Source organism: Labrus bergylta, chromosome 11 (genome assembly GCF_963930695.1).
Source record: "Labrus bergylta chromosome 11, fLabBer1.1, whole genome shotgun sequence".
NCBI lineage: Eukaryota > Metazoa > Chordata > Actinopteri > Labriformes > Labridae > Labrus > Labrus bergylta.
Window position 1 is genome coordinate 14657403 of NC_089205.1, and position 14286 is coordinate 14671688.

Sequence of the window (14286 nt, forward strand, 5' to 3'; positions counted from 1 at the left end):
GGATAAATACTTCAGACAGACTCATCAGTATCAGATGGATACATTTTAACAGGGTACTGAAATTTCTTGAAGTCACTGTGACACAAAATTTGAATCTAATTCACTTTGATAGAAATTCCTTTGATAGATAAGATAGTTCTGAATGAGGAAAATGATCACCTTGATGTTTAGAAATGAATGGTAAAAAAGATCTTAAAGGGAACTACACATTGAATGTGCTTTGGGGTCTTTAGGGTGAGACTTGATTTATTTTTCATGTTTCCTCAAATGACTAAAAACTCTCACATCTGCTGCAGACCGCGTGTGGTTTCACTTTCCTTGTTTTGCTTGGTTTTTCACAGATGTTTTTGTGTTTTTTTAATCACTTTTTCGGGTACTCTCCCTTCCTGTTTTCAGATTTATGAAATGCCGCGTAGTATTCATAACTCTTGTTTGGCTCAGACAGTAGAGGGATTTGCATGCAAATGAGCCCAATCTCCTCTCAGAAATAGACTATACGTGTAGCCATTTCTCAGCCTCCACTGCTTTGTATTTTCTCCACTAGTAATTCTACCCCGCAACCTTAAATGATCTGAGTAGTTTGAGTAGGCTTCTATAAAATGCAAGATGTATGGCTAATGACTTCAACGTATGAATCAGGAAGTTTGGTCACTCTATTGGTTTCATGCAGCTGCACATATGCTCTTTTTTCTATTCCTTTAAAGGGTTTTAAGCAGGGGCCCAGCACTATGGGATTTTTGGGGCCAATACCGATAACGATTTTGGGGAGAAAAAAAAATCTGATGCGATATATCGGCCAATATCTTTCTTAGATCAATGTTCGATCCGTAGATCCCCCAAATGCAGTTATCAAAGACTTATGGAAAACATAATGAGTATAAGGAAGACGGGATGGTCACTCAACTCGAAAGTAACTGCGCATATGTGCATCACCACCTCACAGTCTGGACAGTGATTATGCTTTTTGTAATCCATAGAGCGCACTCGACTCATGACAGTCAGATAGAGAACTGCTAGTGTAAAACAATGAACTCAAATAACATGCTATTTGACTGGTGAATGTATCTTGTAATATCGGCGCACGTGTGCGACAAAATTAGCCGATACCTATACTCACTGGATATGCTAATATCGGCCGATATTATCGGCTGGCTGATTCATCAGTCGAGCTCTAGTTTAAACCCAGTTGCACTTATGTTTACGCCTTAAACTATGATGTAGAAAATATCTCTGAGACATGTGGTAGATGTCAAAATACACTGCATTGATTTTTAATTTTTAATGAAGAGTTCTTGAAATGTTTCTACTGATGAATGCTCATTAATTTGCTCATATTGCAGAAAAAGGCAGAAGTTGACCTTTGCAGCGTCTTTGATTAATAACATGCAATTCCATCTTATGATCAGCTGCGTGATCTTTATTCAGACCTAAGGGAGGACAATTTGCAAATGTTTATTTTCTTCACATTGTGTGTGCAAGAATGGCTTCCTCCACTTTACCATGAAATGTGATTTTCGCCCATTAGACATCCACTTTGCAGTGTTCTGCAGAGTTGTCAGGACATACAGAACCAAAATATATTTCCCAGAAGAAGGCTGTGTCAGCATACCTCTCTTACTAAGCATTTAAGTTGAAGGGTGTCTGAGCAGAAAGCAAACAGTATTTGAAGCCAACAGTGTGGAAGACTGCACCAGGAAGTGTCTCCTGTTGAATATCTGTTATATGTTCATGCTGCTCAGCTTCACATGCACACACACGCGTCCATACCAACACACTCGGAGAAAATGGTTAAATCACACACTTTATCTTAATGACAAACATACATTATACATTACCCATCAGGCTCTTAGCTTCATATTAGCTTCACTCTATACAGCTGTCCACATCTTTTACCCCACGTGTAAGTCCTTATAACCTCAACATCCATACACACACACAAGAGGAGATGAAGAGAGTGAGGAAGATGAGAGAGAGGGGGAAAGAGATTTGTGTGTGTGTGTGTGTGTGTGTGTGTGTGTGTGTGTGTGTGTGTGTGTGTCTTCATGTCTTCATTTACATGTAGTTTGAATGATTACGGGTGAGCGTCCTTTGGTCAACCCCTCTGGTTTCAGACACTCATTATCTCCCCCTCTCCCTCACACTGCCTCACTTCTCTCTGTCTCTCACTATTCTCCCTCTGCACTGTCTTGTTCACCTTAGAAATAGAGGTTGCCTAGCAACAACCCCCCCCCCCCCCTCCCACTCAGTAGGACAATGGATTCCCTCCTAATTGTAGGTGTGTGCATCATGCAGTATGTTTATGTGCAGGAATGTGTGAGATTACAGTTGCTTCTTAATAGAGATGCATGATGATAAAACTTGATTTTGTTGCAGCATCTGATGAAAATATGATTCCATGCTGCAACAATAACATTTTTGCATGGCACTTCTGCCCTTGCTTCTTTCTCTCTTTCCACTAGACACTCAGGTTGAACACTGTTGGATTCTCATTGGACCCTCATGCTGTTACAGATAGAAATCCAGCCAGTCAGGTGGTCCAAACAGAGAGACACTTAGAAAAAGGAAGCGGAAGAGAGGAAGACAGAGGGCGGTTACAAGCTGTAAGAGACAAAACCAGTCAAAAACAAATCAAGAGAGAAAGTCATACACATTTATCCAAACAGAAAAAGCAGAGGGGTGGGGAAGACGGGTTGACGGAGCGAAAAAGAAAGTGAAGTAGCTGTTTTTTTTAACCTTTTCTCTTTTTAACCTATCAGACCAGACTGTGTGTGTGTGTGTGTGTGTGTGTGTGTGTGTGTGTGTGTGTGTGTGTGTGTGTGTGTGTGTGTGTGTGTGTGTGTGTGTGTGTGTGTGTGTGCGCGTGTGTGTGTGTGCGTGCGTGCGTGCGTGTGTGTTAAGGTATGTGTGTGTTTGCTTCTTGTCCTCTATTCCTCTCCCACGATCAACATAACTGGAATAGTTTGAGGCTGGGGTCACACTTCACTGTACTGCCCAAAAAGGCCAGCCTGCTGCTGCGTGTCGACTTCCCTCCCTGCAGCCTCATTGCATTGTTAACATGTAAATCAACTTAAATGCTGTGGGAATCTGTCAGGGTTTGTATGTCATATAAACTTTGTAAACTTTTAAAATCATATCTATAATTAAAGAATCTTCCTCTTGTTTTTTTTCTAATTCTGTTTTCTTCTCTTCTCTTCTCTGCTTAAACTTCCATTTGTTCTTTCAGACATTGCCCTAATCTTGCATCGTATTAGCTTGTGCACACATCCATTATAGCCAAGCTATTAATTATGTATTTGCCTCTGCTGTTTGATCTAAATTGATTTGGACAAGGTTAATAAATGGAAAATGATGTCTTAGAACAGGAAAGAGAGATAGTAATGATTTCTCTTTTATTTCCCTGTTTTCTGTCAAACAAAAGAAGACACACATGCCTCACTTGTAATATCTTTTCACGACTCATTATAGCTGGCTGTTTTTAAAATATAAAACAGCTCTGCACTCCCTCTCACTCAGTCCACCATTCATCTCCTGGTTGTACCTTATAGCTTACTGTGCAGATGTCGATGTCAAAGACATCCTAGGACAACACACACACACACACACACACACACAGACACACACACACACACACACGCACACACACACACAAAGAAGGCAGAGAGCCTCTGGCCGGAGAAGTGCAGACAGGAAGAGACGGTCGTGAAAATCAAGTATATTGATTGAGGAGGAAGTTGAGAAAGTGAGGCAGACACACATAGGCTGGAGGAAATCAGACAGAGGCAGCAGATAGAAGATAAGTGAGCCAGATGCAGGAGGAAATAAGTGAGTGGAAGAAGAGGTAGAAGGCTGAAGTAATAAGGTGACTGTCTGCAGAGTTTTTGTGGACCTTGGAAAAAACTACAATTAAATGTATAGAAAACCCAGAGATGTGAAGGGATAAATGACCCACAGAAAATGACTGACATTCTGATTTTCCACATGCAGTCCCTCTTTCAGTAATAAGGTCTAAATCAGTTGTTTATGTTTGGAAAATTGAGACTAGTCTGCATGAGATTTTTTTTTTCATAAACATACAGTATCTGCAACTGTAAAAAATATCTACCCTTCAGACCTTCAGACATGTCTCCTATGGACTGATCTGTCGTTTAGAAAATAAATTGGTGAACACATAGGATCATAGGGACCTATAGAATAATGAAAATAAAACAATTTCAACAATAGTAAGCCTTTCTTCCTCTTCTTATCCTTTTACCTCTCTCTCTCTCTCTCTCTCTCTCTCTCTCTCTCTCTCTCTCTCTCTCTCTCTCTCTCTCTCTCTCTCTCACACACACACACACAGACACACACACACACACTGGTCTCCTCAGGATATCCTGCTGTTTTGGTACCCTGTTTGCCACCCTCAGTCCAAAAAACAGGATGCACAAGTGTGTGGCTATGTCTTTTTTTGTTGTTAACTGTATGTTTGTGTTATATTAAAAAGGAGCACTTCCACCTCACCCAGACTTCATACAAAGGGCAGAGGGGTTGCCATAGCAACGTGCAGTTCAGGTGGTTGTCAGGTGATGACAGCATAGAAAGGAGGATGGAGGAATGAGACATCCTGCAGAGAAGAAAAAGAAAAGAGCTTTGGAAAGAGAATAGAGAGGAAAAACAAAAAGGAATGTGAGCTAAACAAAAAAAAAAAACCCTAAGGAGAGGAGGGAAAGAGGTGGAATAGAAAAAGAAGATGCAGTCAGAGAGGGGAAGAGGGCAAGCTAGAAAGAAGCAGTGAGGGGAAGGAAGAACAAGGATCAGAAATCCTCAAAGTCAGCACCTCAGTGATGCTGTGAAATGTCAGTCACGTGTGGTGTTTTTCAACATTAGTCATTGCCTAATCACTGTTTACAGATTCTACATTAAGATGTCGGATCTGTAATCAAGGGGTCTGAATTTCCAGCATACAGCTTGTTTCTGCTACAGTCCAAGCTGTGAGCAATAAAGTATCAGCAGGCTTTGGTGTGTGCAGGATAACAATATGGAAAGTGTGAGTGACATGGGAGGTCCATCCAATGGCCACACTTCATCATCTCAAGAGTGATCATCATGCACCTTTAAGAGGTGCTTTGGAGCCTCTCAGGCTCACGAGTTTATCATGAATATGATTCGTTGCTCCTTAAGGCAAGCACTCATGTCTTCTCTTCTCTTTTATTTTATATTTTCAAATCAGAAGATGTTTTTAATTTCTCTGTTGCTTTTCATTTTGCATCATTGTGTTTTGTTTTCCTCTTTTTTTTTGTTTAATGTTTAATGACAGTATACAGGCTGCACAGATTATCACAAGTATAGTTCTAAAGGACACTAGAGAGAACAAACTGACACTCGCCCTGCTGTCAGTTCAAAATAAACGAGAGCAACCTAGAATAATGCTTCAGGACTTATTGTTGCTTTTTTTTAAATGAAACTGTGACTACAACACACAGGTATGAACCTGATGCCATATGTGTAGCAAAGCCATTTAAACTCCTTGACTACTGTATACAGATCAGAAATGATCGATCCAATATCCATTCAACAAACAAGCACTTTAAGTGTTGTTTTCTTCCTCTCTTGAGGACAGACTTGACCAAGCTTTCATTTTTCTTTTTTGCAAATCTGCATCATGCTGTTGTTATTTAGGCAAACTTAAAACCTGGTATTTGCAAGTAAATAACAAGAAAATCTTGTGTTACTATCCTCAAGTATTGAAGTAAAACGCACAAAGAACTGATGCACAGACGGTGCTACTCCGGAGGATGTAATGGACCAAGAAAAATGACAGCGTTTACGTTGCAGATGTGAGCACATAGCTCCTGTGAGGAAGAAGGATGACTGACAGAGATTAAAATATACAGCGGAGTGAACATGTGAAACAATCCTGAATGAATAGCACCAAGCAAAGGGTGGAAGGACATGCTATGTATCAACAAGGGGGACTTAATGAGGGCCAACCATGATTTCCAGTTGGATTTTATTCAAGACGGCTTTGAGCTTTTCCTTTACTTTTTGGAAAGGGCAGTAAGACAACTCGTTCTGCGTGTTTTATGGTTTTTAAAAAAAAAATCTGATTAATTATCAGACAATGTGAATGAACCTCGACATCAGAGTTAAAATCAAGCTGTCAAATCATTCCTCCTCCTGTCAGCCTGCCAGCTCACAAGTCGGTGGTTGTCTCAGCTGTCAGTCACTGTCCTCATTTAACCCCCACTCCAGCAAACACACACACACACACACACACACACACACACACACACACACACACACACACACACACTCAAACCCCAACAAATGAGTGCTGTTTATTCTGCAGGAAGGCATTTAAATCCCAGCCGCTTTTATTTAAGTTTTAGTGCTCTTCACATACAAACTCTTTCTCGTTAACTTTTTCTCACCAAAACTACCTAAACCCATTCCCCCACTCCCCAGAGAGAGAGAGAGAGAGAGTGTGTGTGTGTGTGTGTGTGTGTGTGTGTGTGTGTGTGTGTGTGAGGCTGGCACCTCTTAATTATTTCTTTCAGTGGCCTTGTTAGTAATAGGTTATCTTTTCTTCATGTAAGCTGCGTTTCTTCATGTGCCTCAACATATGTCCCTCACTGGCTGCCATTCACCAAAAACAGGAGCGCTGAGAAGATAACAGGACAGTTGTTTTTAGATCAAGCTTTGACATCCTTGGCTCATGACTTCCTCTGGCTGGTGGGTTCCAGGGGTCACTCCGCCAACGTCACCCGCAGGACACATGATGCGTGTCAGATGCTAGGAGCTGAGTTTCAGGTCCAGGGACAGAGAGAAAGAAGTTGTGTATGTTTTTTGAAGGCCTAACTCACCATCTGTGAGAGGTGAAAAGGGCAGGATGAGAGAGAAGGTAGAAGGTGATTCAATAAAATATGTATAACAAGAGATGGAGATAGAGGAGTGGAAATTTGAAAACAAGCAACCAGCTTGAGGGAGTGAGTGAGAGACAAAAGCAGAGAGTTGATTATAGAAAGATTTGAAAAGCAGACCAGAGAGATTAGCTTTACATGCAGACGAAGATGACTAGTGATGAAATAGATACAAAGAGAATGTGGCTTATTAAGTTTGTCCCTGAGTTCTATTTGGATGCTGTAGTTGTTATTAATGAGGATTAACACATTCACTCACACTCATCTGGAGGCACACAGAGGCCAGTGAGTCTGTGAGTTGTCACTACTGACACAGTGACCCAGTCCAGAAGATGTAGGTTACACTTTTTTTTTTTTTTTTTTTTTGCAAGCCCTCTGGGTTTTTTTTTGTTGCTCGTACTCACAGGAGCTAACTGGGGATTCGCTGATGCTGACGCAGAGCTGATCCATTTTAAAGTGGGATTGACTGAGTGCAAAATGCAGAGACTTTGTACATGGAACAGAAATATAACGCTCAAAGGAAACAACACATTTAAACAGTAATAAGAACATTTAAAATCAGCTTCCGTAGAGCTGTTTATACTCAGGGGAGTTGCATAAGGAACTAGGCTAGTCAAGTCTTAGCTTAGGTCTCATTAGTGCTTCGTCTTGCAACCCAAGAAAAATACTGAAATATATGGTTTAAAGTATGTAACGTTATAGATACTAAATGATTGCAGACAGTTTGTTTTTTATGCTTTGGCTGGTTCACTTTTATTGCATCATTTTTCAAATCTCGCTGCATTCTTGTATTTTCAAAATACCCAACAGCAATGTCAGGAACATTTTGCTAAAGGTATATTTATTTGGAATAGCTTTGCACCTTGCTAAGTTCACTTATTGAACTATTCCATGGGTTATGAAAAAAATATTTGTTAATTAGGGGGTCATGGTATAGATCTAACAATATGCTCCATTGTGAACAAATGAATTAAATCTTCTAATGACATAATAACTACTTATTTGATTCTATGACTTCTTACACAGTATCAGCATATAGATACTATTAGCACAGTGTTTTTAAGTGCCCTATCTTGACTTTTATGATTTCAGGCTCTGCAGAAGTTAGCAAGCCAGTACCTCAAGAGAGACTGGCCTGGAATCAACCCTGATGACCAGAGAACAGACTACAGGTATGAGTGTGTGTAAACGTTTGTAAGTGTGCATATGAGATATTTATGCATGATGCAGCTATATATCCCATGAAGCACTGCTAAACTCATTTCAGGCCTGCAGCCATTCTAAATAGTGTTGTTGCACCTACAGTCTGTTGCTGCACTCATAAGAAATGTGTGCTCTGCTAGTTTCTAGAAAAAAAATCACAGTATGGGTTACAGCACATTTATGAGTCATTATTTACTGTACCACAGGCTCTGAAATATAAAACCTCCAGCTGAATTCAACTGGCACTAAGTCCACAGATCTCACTGGTATTAGTTTTTTGTTTGTCTTTTTCTAGCTACTGCTGCAACTTTTCTGCACAAATATGTTCCCCTTTCAGGTGCATAAACAGTTTCTAACGCCCACAGTAGCAACCACACAGCGGTCTGGGGAATTTAGGAAATTAGCCACGCTGCAGGAGAACTTTGTTTTCTAAACAAATACTCTTCAGACGGCAAGTTTTGTAATAGCAATGAACCAGCATTTTTTTTCCCTTTTCTCTCCAAATAGAAATGTGTATGCAGTGTGGAGGTCGTACTTAGAAGGTACAGTGCAGGTGAGCCAGTCCAGGCTCAACGTGTGCGACAACTACAAAAGTCAAGTATCAGAGCCGTCCAAGACGGTTCGACTCTACAAGGAACAGCAACTGAAAAAGGTGAGTGAATGTGTCGACAGTGGAAGTTACTCATAATTTCCCGAGGCAATCTTTGTTCTCCATCCCTCTCTCTCTCTCTCTGACATCCGTCCATTCAGTAAGCATGACTCATGTCGGTCTGCTCTCCTCTCTCTCTTACAACCTGCCTGTTTTCTCCTTTTATCCTTCACAGACCATAGATCAGTTGAGCGGTATTCAAACAGAGCTGCAGGAGTCGGTGAAAGAGTTGGCCAAAGCCAAGAAAAAATACTACGACTGTGAGCAGGTCGCCCACGCTGTACGAGAGAAGGCAGACATAGAGGCCAAGTGAGTTCACCATGACGCAGTGCATTTGTGTGTGTGTGTTTTGGTCGGGTTGTGTGCAAAAATAAAAAAAATACTTTGACTAAACAGACGGCCCAGATTGTCAGAAAGAATAACAGCAAGAGAACAATGCTGGCTAACCTCACAAAGTGTGTGCATGTGTGTCAGAAAGAGAGAGAGAGAGAGAGAGAGAGAGAGAGAGAGAGAGAGAGAGAGAGAGAGAGAGAGAGAGAGAGAGAGAGAAATCGTATCATGAGGGCTGAAAGACGCAACCAGTTACAGACTAATAAGTGTTTTTAATAGTTGGATTAAAAACAAAAAATACAAATTCTAGGACAAGATAAAATACAGAATTTTAGTGTTGCAACATTAGTGGATGCACTGCTCTTGGTCTGGATCAGAGCATACATCAAAATCTGAATCACATCTGTAGGCATTTAAAATTTAAAATATTTCTTGGTGGTTCCTTTCTGTTAAGAATAGAAAAAAATCTCAGGTACAAGTTCAAACTTTGCAGTACAACAGTTAACAAAAGTTAGATCCAGTCCTTGTGAGTGTCGGTTTCCCTCCACGTCTTAGCAAGCAGCAGCCATGGTGACATTTTTGCTTCAATGGATTCCTGACTGCAATCGATCGCCCGGTCGACTCTTTTCTGTTCTCTATCACTCAGACACAGAAATGACTGCATTGCTGCTATTAGTGTGTGTTACAGGGTTCGTGGAGAACAATGTAGAAGCATTAGTCATTGTTGGGCACAAGGAAGGAACACACAGAAAGAAAGCGGTGTGAATGCAGAGACACAACACACACTTACTACATGGAGTAGCTCTTGGCGCGTAAAGCAGGATAACTTAAATAGAAACAGACCTCACGTCCTCACACATGTATGCAACATTAGACCAACATTATCTCACGTTCTTAATTTAAACGTGTGAGGATAATCAAAAACACACAGTGAGATTTAGCATATATAAGCACAGTAGCACAGAAAAGCAGACAACACACACACACACGCACACACATGCACACACACAGGCTCACTCCATCATTTTACATGGTGGGTCTTTTTGATGTCACCATTGATATAAATCACGATGGCTGGATCAGGCAGCGATTTATTGCTGTGAAGCTGCAGCCTGTTCAGGGTCAATATACGAGGGCTGCTCTGAATCAGAGGCTAGAGATCAGAGTTATGATGCCGTAGAAAATGCCTGGATCGTTTTCTCCATCAAACATTAACTTGACGTTAATTTATCTTTGATTGGATCCAGATTGTGTGGAGTTAAATGCCAACAGTGCTGTTACGATTTTCGCATTTCGACTTAAAATTAGATTTTGATACATTATTCATGAAGATTCACTCCTGTGTTTGCTCTGTTTTTTTCTTTCTCAGGTCTAAATTAGGACTTTTCCAATCAAGAATTAGTTTACAGAAAGCAAGTGTAAAGGTAAGAGTTCGCTTTCACAAACGTACAAACAGACCACCTTCTCTTCCTCTTCAGGCAACGCTTTCAAGCACATTCTTTCATCCCATGATATGCAAACTGCTGTTTTTTTTGGTTTTTGTTTCTCTAATGAGCCCAGAACCTAGAAAAAGGGACTCCTGTACTGAATCTTAAGGCTCCTGTCAGTTACCTTTATTTGTTATTGCAACATTATCTGTCTCTTTCCTACAGTTGAAAGCCAAGAGAAGTGACTGTAACTCAAAGGCAACACAGGCCAGGAACGACTACCTACTAACGCTAGCTGCTGCCAATGCTCACCACGACCGGTACTACCACACAGATCTACTGCACTGCATACAGGTATTTACATCAAGATTATTTTATTGAAGTGAAAAAGTGAACGTGAGAGAGAATTTGAGTCCCTCCTGTGAAAGTAAACATTTAATTAAAACCGCATATTTGTATAAAGTAGCAACCAGGCAGCTGCAATACATGGAGGACGTTTCCCTTTTACTGAAAGTAATGACTTTCAAGCTCAGAAAATACCCAGAGGGATCACCCAGTTTGTAGTTCCACATTCAAAGCGCAATTTAAGATCAATTTTTTTTCTTTTATGAGTTTGCAAAACTCAAACTGCCTTCAGAACTGCTGAAGTATTTGGAGGGGGAAATTGTAAATGAAAAAAAGAGAATATTTCACAGCTTTTAGTCTTCAAAGAGAGCCACTCTGAATATATGGTTTGATTTGAAGGGGGGCTATGTGAAGGGAAACCCTTTCAAATGAGTCATCCTGGTGTCTATTCTAACCAAATGATTGGTAGGCATGAAATTAGGATTTCCACGATGTTGAATGAACTGACTTAAGGGGAATTCTGACATCGTCTGGCATTCCAAACACTGCCATAGTAGAAATATCGTGTTCAATAAATCAGATCTTTTTGCCTCATCATCAGATCTGACATCTTAATCTGACATTAAGTGCTTCATCAGGGAGTGACTGTTGGTTTTTGTGACATGGCTGCGGGGTCATGATTCTAATATGCATTCGATTATGAGTCATCTTAGACGTAGCCTCTTCTCTGTGTTCATGTTAAATTACATTCTGCAACATAGAGCACTAAGTTGTGACACAGAAGCCAAATCTCCGTCAACCCCCAGGTTTCTTTGAGCAGTGGTAGGGTGCAGCTGTTTGTGTGTTTGTCTTTGACTTTTCTGGCACATGTATCAAAATACAGAAGAAATTAGACCATGATAGTGCGCGGCTGTGGCTCAGTTGGTAGAGTCTTACAACCGAAAGGTCGAGGGTTCGATTCCCAGCTGAGCAATGTCAATGTGTCTTTGGGCAAGACACTTAACCCCGCTTTGCTCCCGCTGCTTTGGTGGCGGTGTATGACTGGATTAGTGTTGTACTTACTCTCTGATGTATGTCGCTTTGGATAAGGCAAAAAAAAGTAAATTGTAACATGATACATAAACAGCGTGCTGGGTGCTAATTCTGATTTAAACACGCATGAGCCATTAAAACTGTAATGCAATGATAGAAATGTTTGAATTCTTCTGTTCTAGTTATGATCCAGTTATCATACACACAAACTAACAGACTGCTCTGTAAACAGACAGACACACCTCAGCTACTGTGACGTCAGGCTGCTGAGTGATGCTGATGTCATCACTACTGTTATTCTCACACTCACACAGACACTCACACGCATCCAAACGTCCAGGTTAGATGTCATGGTTGTTCAGACAGTCATGAGGTCTCAGACATGGCTGACGGGAAAAAGAAGAAAAGTCAGCTGTAGTGTTTATTTGTCTTGTCCCTCCAGACCATGAAGAAGTAGCATTTATATTCAGACAAATACTTGAAGATAAAGTGAAGCTTGTTAATGTCCCTATCCGTTTCAGTTTGCTTGGTGCAGTTGCCTTCTCTCCCTCTCACCCTTCACATCATCTTCCTCTGTCTCCTTGTTTTGGTTTCACCCTCACCCATACACGTGCCTTAGGCGTGTGCGAGCATCTATACTATGAGGCCATTGTGAATAATAGATCCTCAGCGCCTTGCGACAGAAGGACAGGACTGCAGGGAAATATGCACATACACAAATACATGAACGCAAACACACAAAGAGAAATAAGGGACATCGCTAGAGGGAAGCAATCTGCTCATCTCATCTCCTCTCTCCTGCATTTTCTTCAGATGATGTGTTTACAGGTCCTCACCTGAAAGTCACAGATAACAGAACTCCTGTCGGGGGGGAAAAACATCTGCATCACAAAAAAATAGAAAATACGTCTTTCTTCTTGCACTTTTTTGGCTCCGTAGAGATATGTCAAGAAATAAATAAAGCAACATCAATAGCAGACATAAGAATAGCTACAATATGCTGTAGCAAATCAGAACAACCCAGAAAACACCTGAGTGTTTAGTAAAGCAGCAGAACTAGGTTTTTCAGCTTCCCCTTTAGTTCTTTTAGCACCATTTCCATTTCAAACAACATTGTTTTTCTCCTGATAAATATATTACAACAATAAAGGTTAATCAGCTCTGTTAAGCTACATTTCTGTTTTAAACACTGAACCATCAAGAAGAGATGATGAACTGACTGTGATAAGTGCCACAAACATACTATTTTAAATGTTTAACAGATATTAGAAATGAGGGGACTTGTAAATGAAAGCCTGGTTTAAATCTGAGCTTTACTCCTGTAGGAATAACATATATTCTACGCTGAGAGCTACTGTCCTTGTCAATGCGACAGTCATAGTGAAAAGGACAACGGAGGGAAAGACTGCTCCACATCGCCCTCTGCTGTTAGCATGTGATGCTAACAACTGTCCATCTTTAAAACCTAACACACTGACACACATACCATTACTGCTTTCCTGCCCTGTATGGTCTGCTGTGCTGTACTTGTTCAGGTGGATGCAGTCTTTTAACACAAAACACACACACACACACACACACACACACACTGAGCAATAACATGAGTACGGGGCTTTTTCTGTAGGCTGACTCACTCCATTACAACACTACCCTAAATGGATGGAAGAAGGAGGGGAGGAAGAGAAGAAAGGGGGAGGAGGAAACAAGCAATATGATGAGGGAACATTCAGGCAGAAGTCGGCAAACAACACTCCCTAAATGACATAATTTCCTCATCAGTCACCCATTGTTTTCAGCCCGTGTTGTGTGTGCAAAAGCTACATTTGGGAAGTTTGTATGCATATTTGAAAAGATGTGTATTTTTCTTTTTTTAAAGTGAACAGATGTCTATGAAGTGAGCTCATGTGTTGGTGGGTGGTTATAGACTTGGTGTGAGACATCTTCTGGTCAGCTCAGAGTGAGTGTAGGTTCTGGAGAGTGTGAGCTTTTCTAAAGTGCTTTGGCAAGAGGAGGGAATGAACGTCTGAGTATTTCAAGGTGTGTGTGTGTGTGTTTTGCAGGCTCTGTGTTTTGTTGAATTGGAATCTGAACCCTTTCAACTTCCCCTGCAGCTGTTAGAACACCATCCAAAGAATACTTCACACACAGACACACAAACCCACAGAATTTTTTTGTCTCTGTCTTCCATACTCATACCTACTAATAACTTTCATTCCTCTTCAAATGCTCTTTCTTCCTCTCTTAACTCCTCTCCTCTTTCTCTCCATTAGCCTCTCTCTCTCTCTCTCTCTCTCTCTCTCTCTCTCTCTCTCTCTCTCTCTCGCTCTCTCTCGCTCTCTCTCACTCATTCCTCTCTGTCTGATCTGTCTGTTTGGCAGCTTTGCCTACACTTTGGCAGCCC

The 14286-nt window shown here is 40.9% G+C and overlaps 1 protein-coding gene across 3 annotated transcripts in view; it reads left to right on the forward strand.

Moving 5' to 3' along the window:
* The window catches only part of LOC109988476 (F-BAR and double SH3 domains protein 2), a 60772-nt gene that overhangs the window by 18803 nt on the left and 27683 nt on the right, over positions 1 to 14286 (forward strand). For all 3 annotated transcript variants that reach the window (XM_020639976.3, XM_020639977.3, XM_020639978.3), the window contains exons 4-8: positions 7992 to 8071; positions 8610 to 8754; positions 8927 to 9060; positions 10451 to 10505; positions 10734 to 10862. In XM_020639976.3, coding sequence (XP_020495632.1) covers positions 7992 to 8071; positions 8610 to 8754; positions 8927 to 9060; positions 10451 to 10505; positions 10734 to 10862 — 543 coding nt within the window. The remainder of the gene's footprint in view (positions 1 to 7991; positions 8072 to 8609; positions 8755 to 8926; positions 9061 to 10450; positions 10506 to 10733; positions 10863 to 14286) is intronic.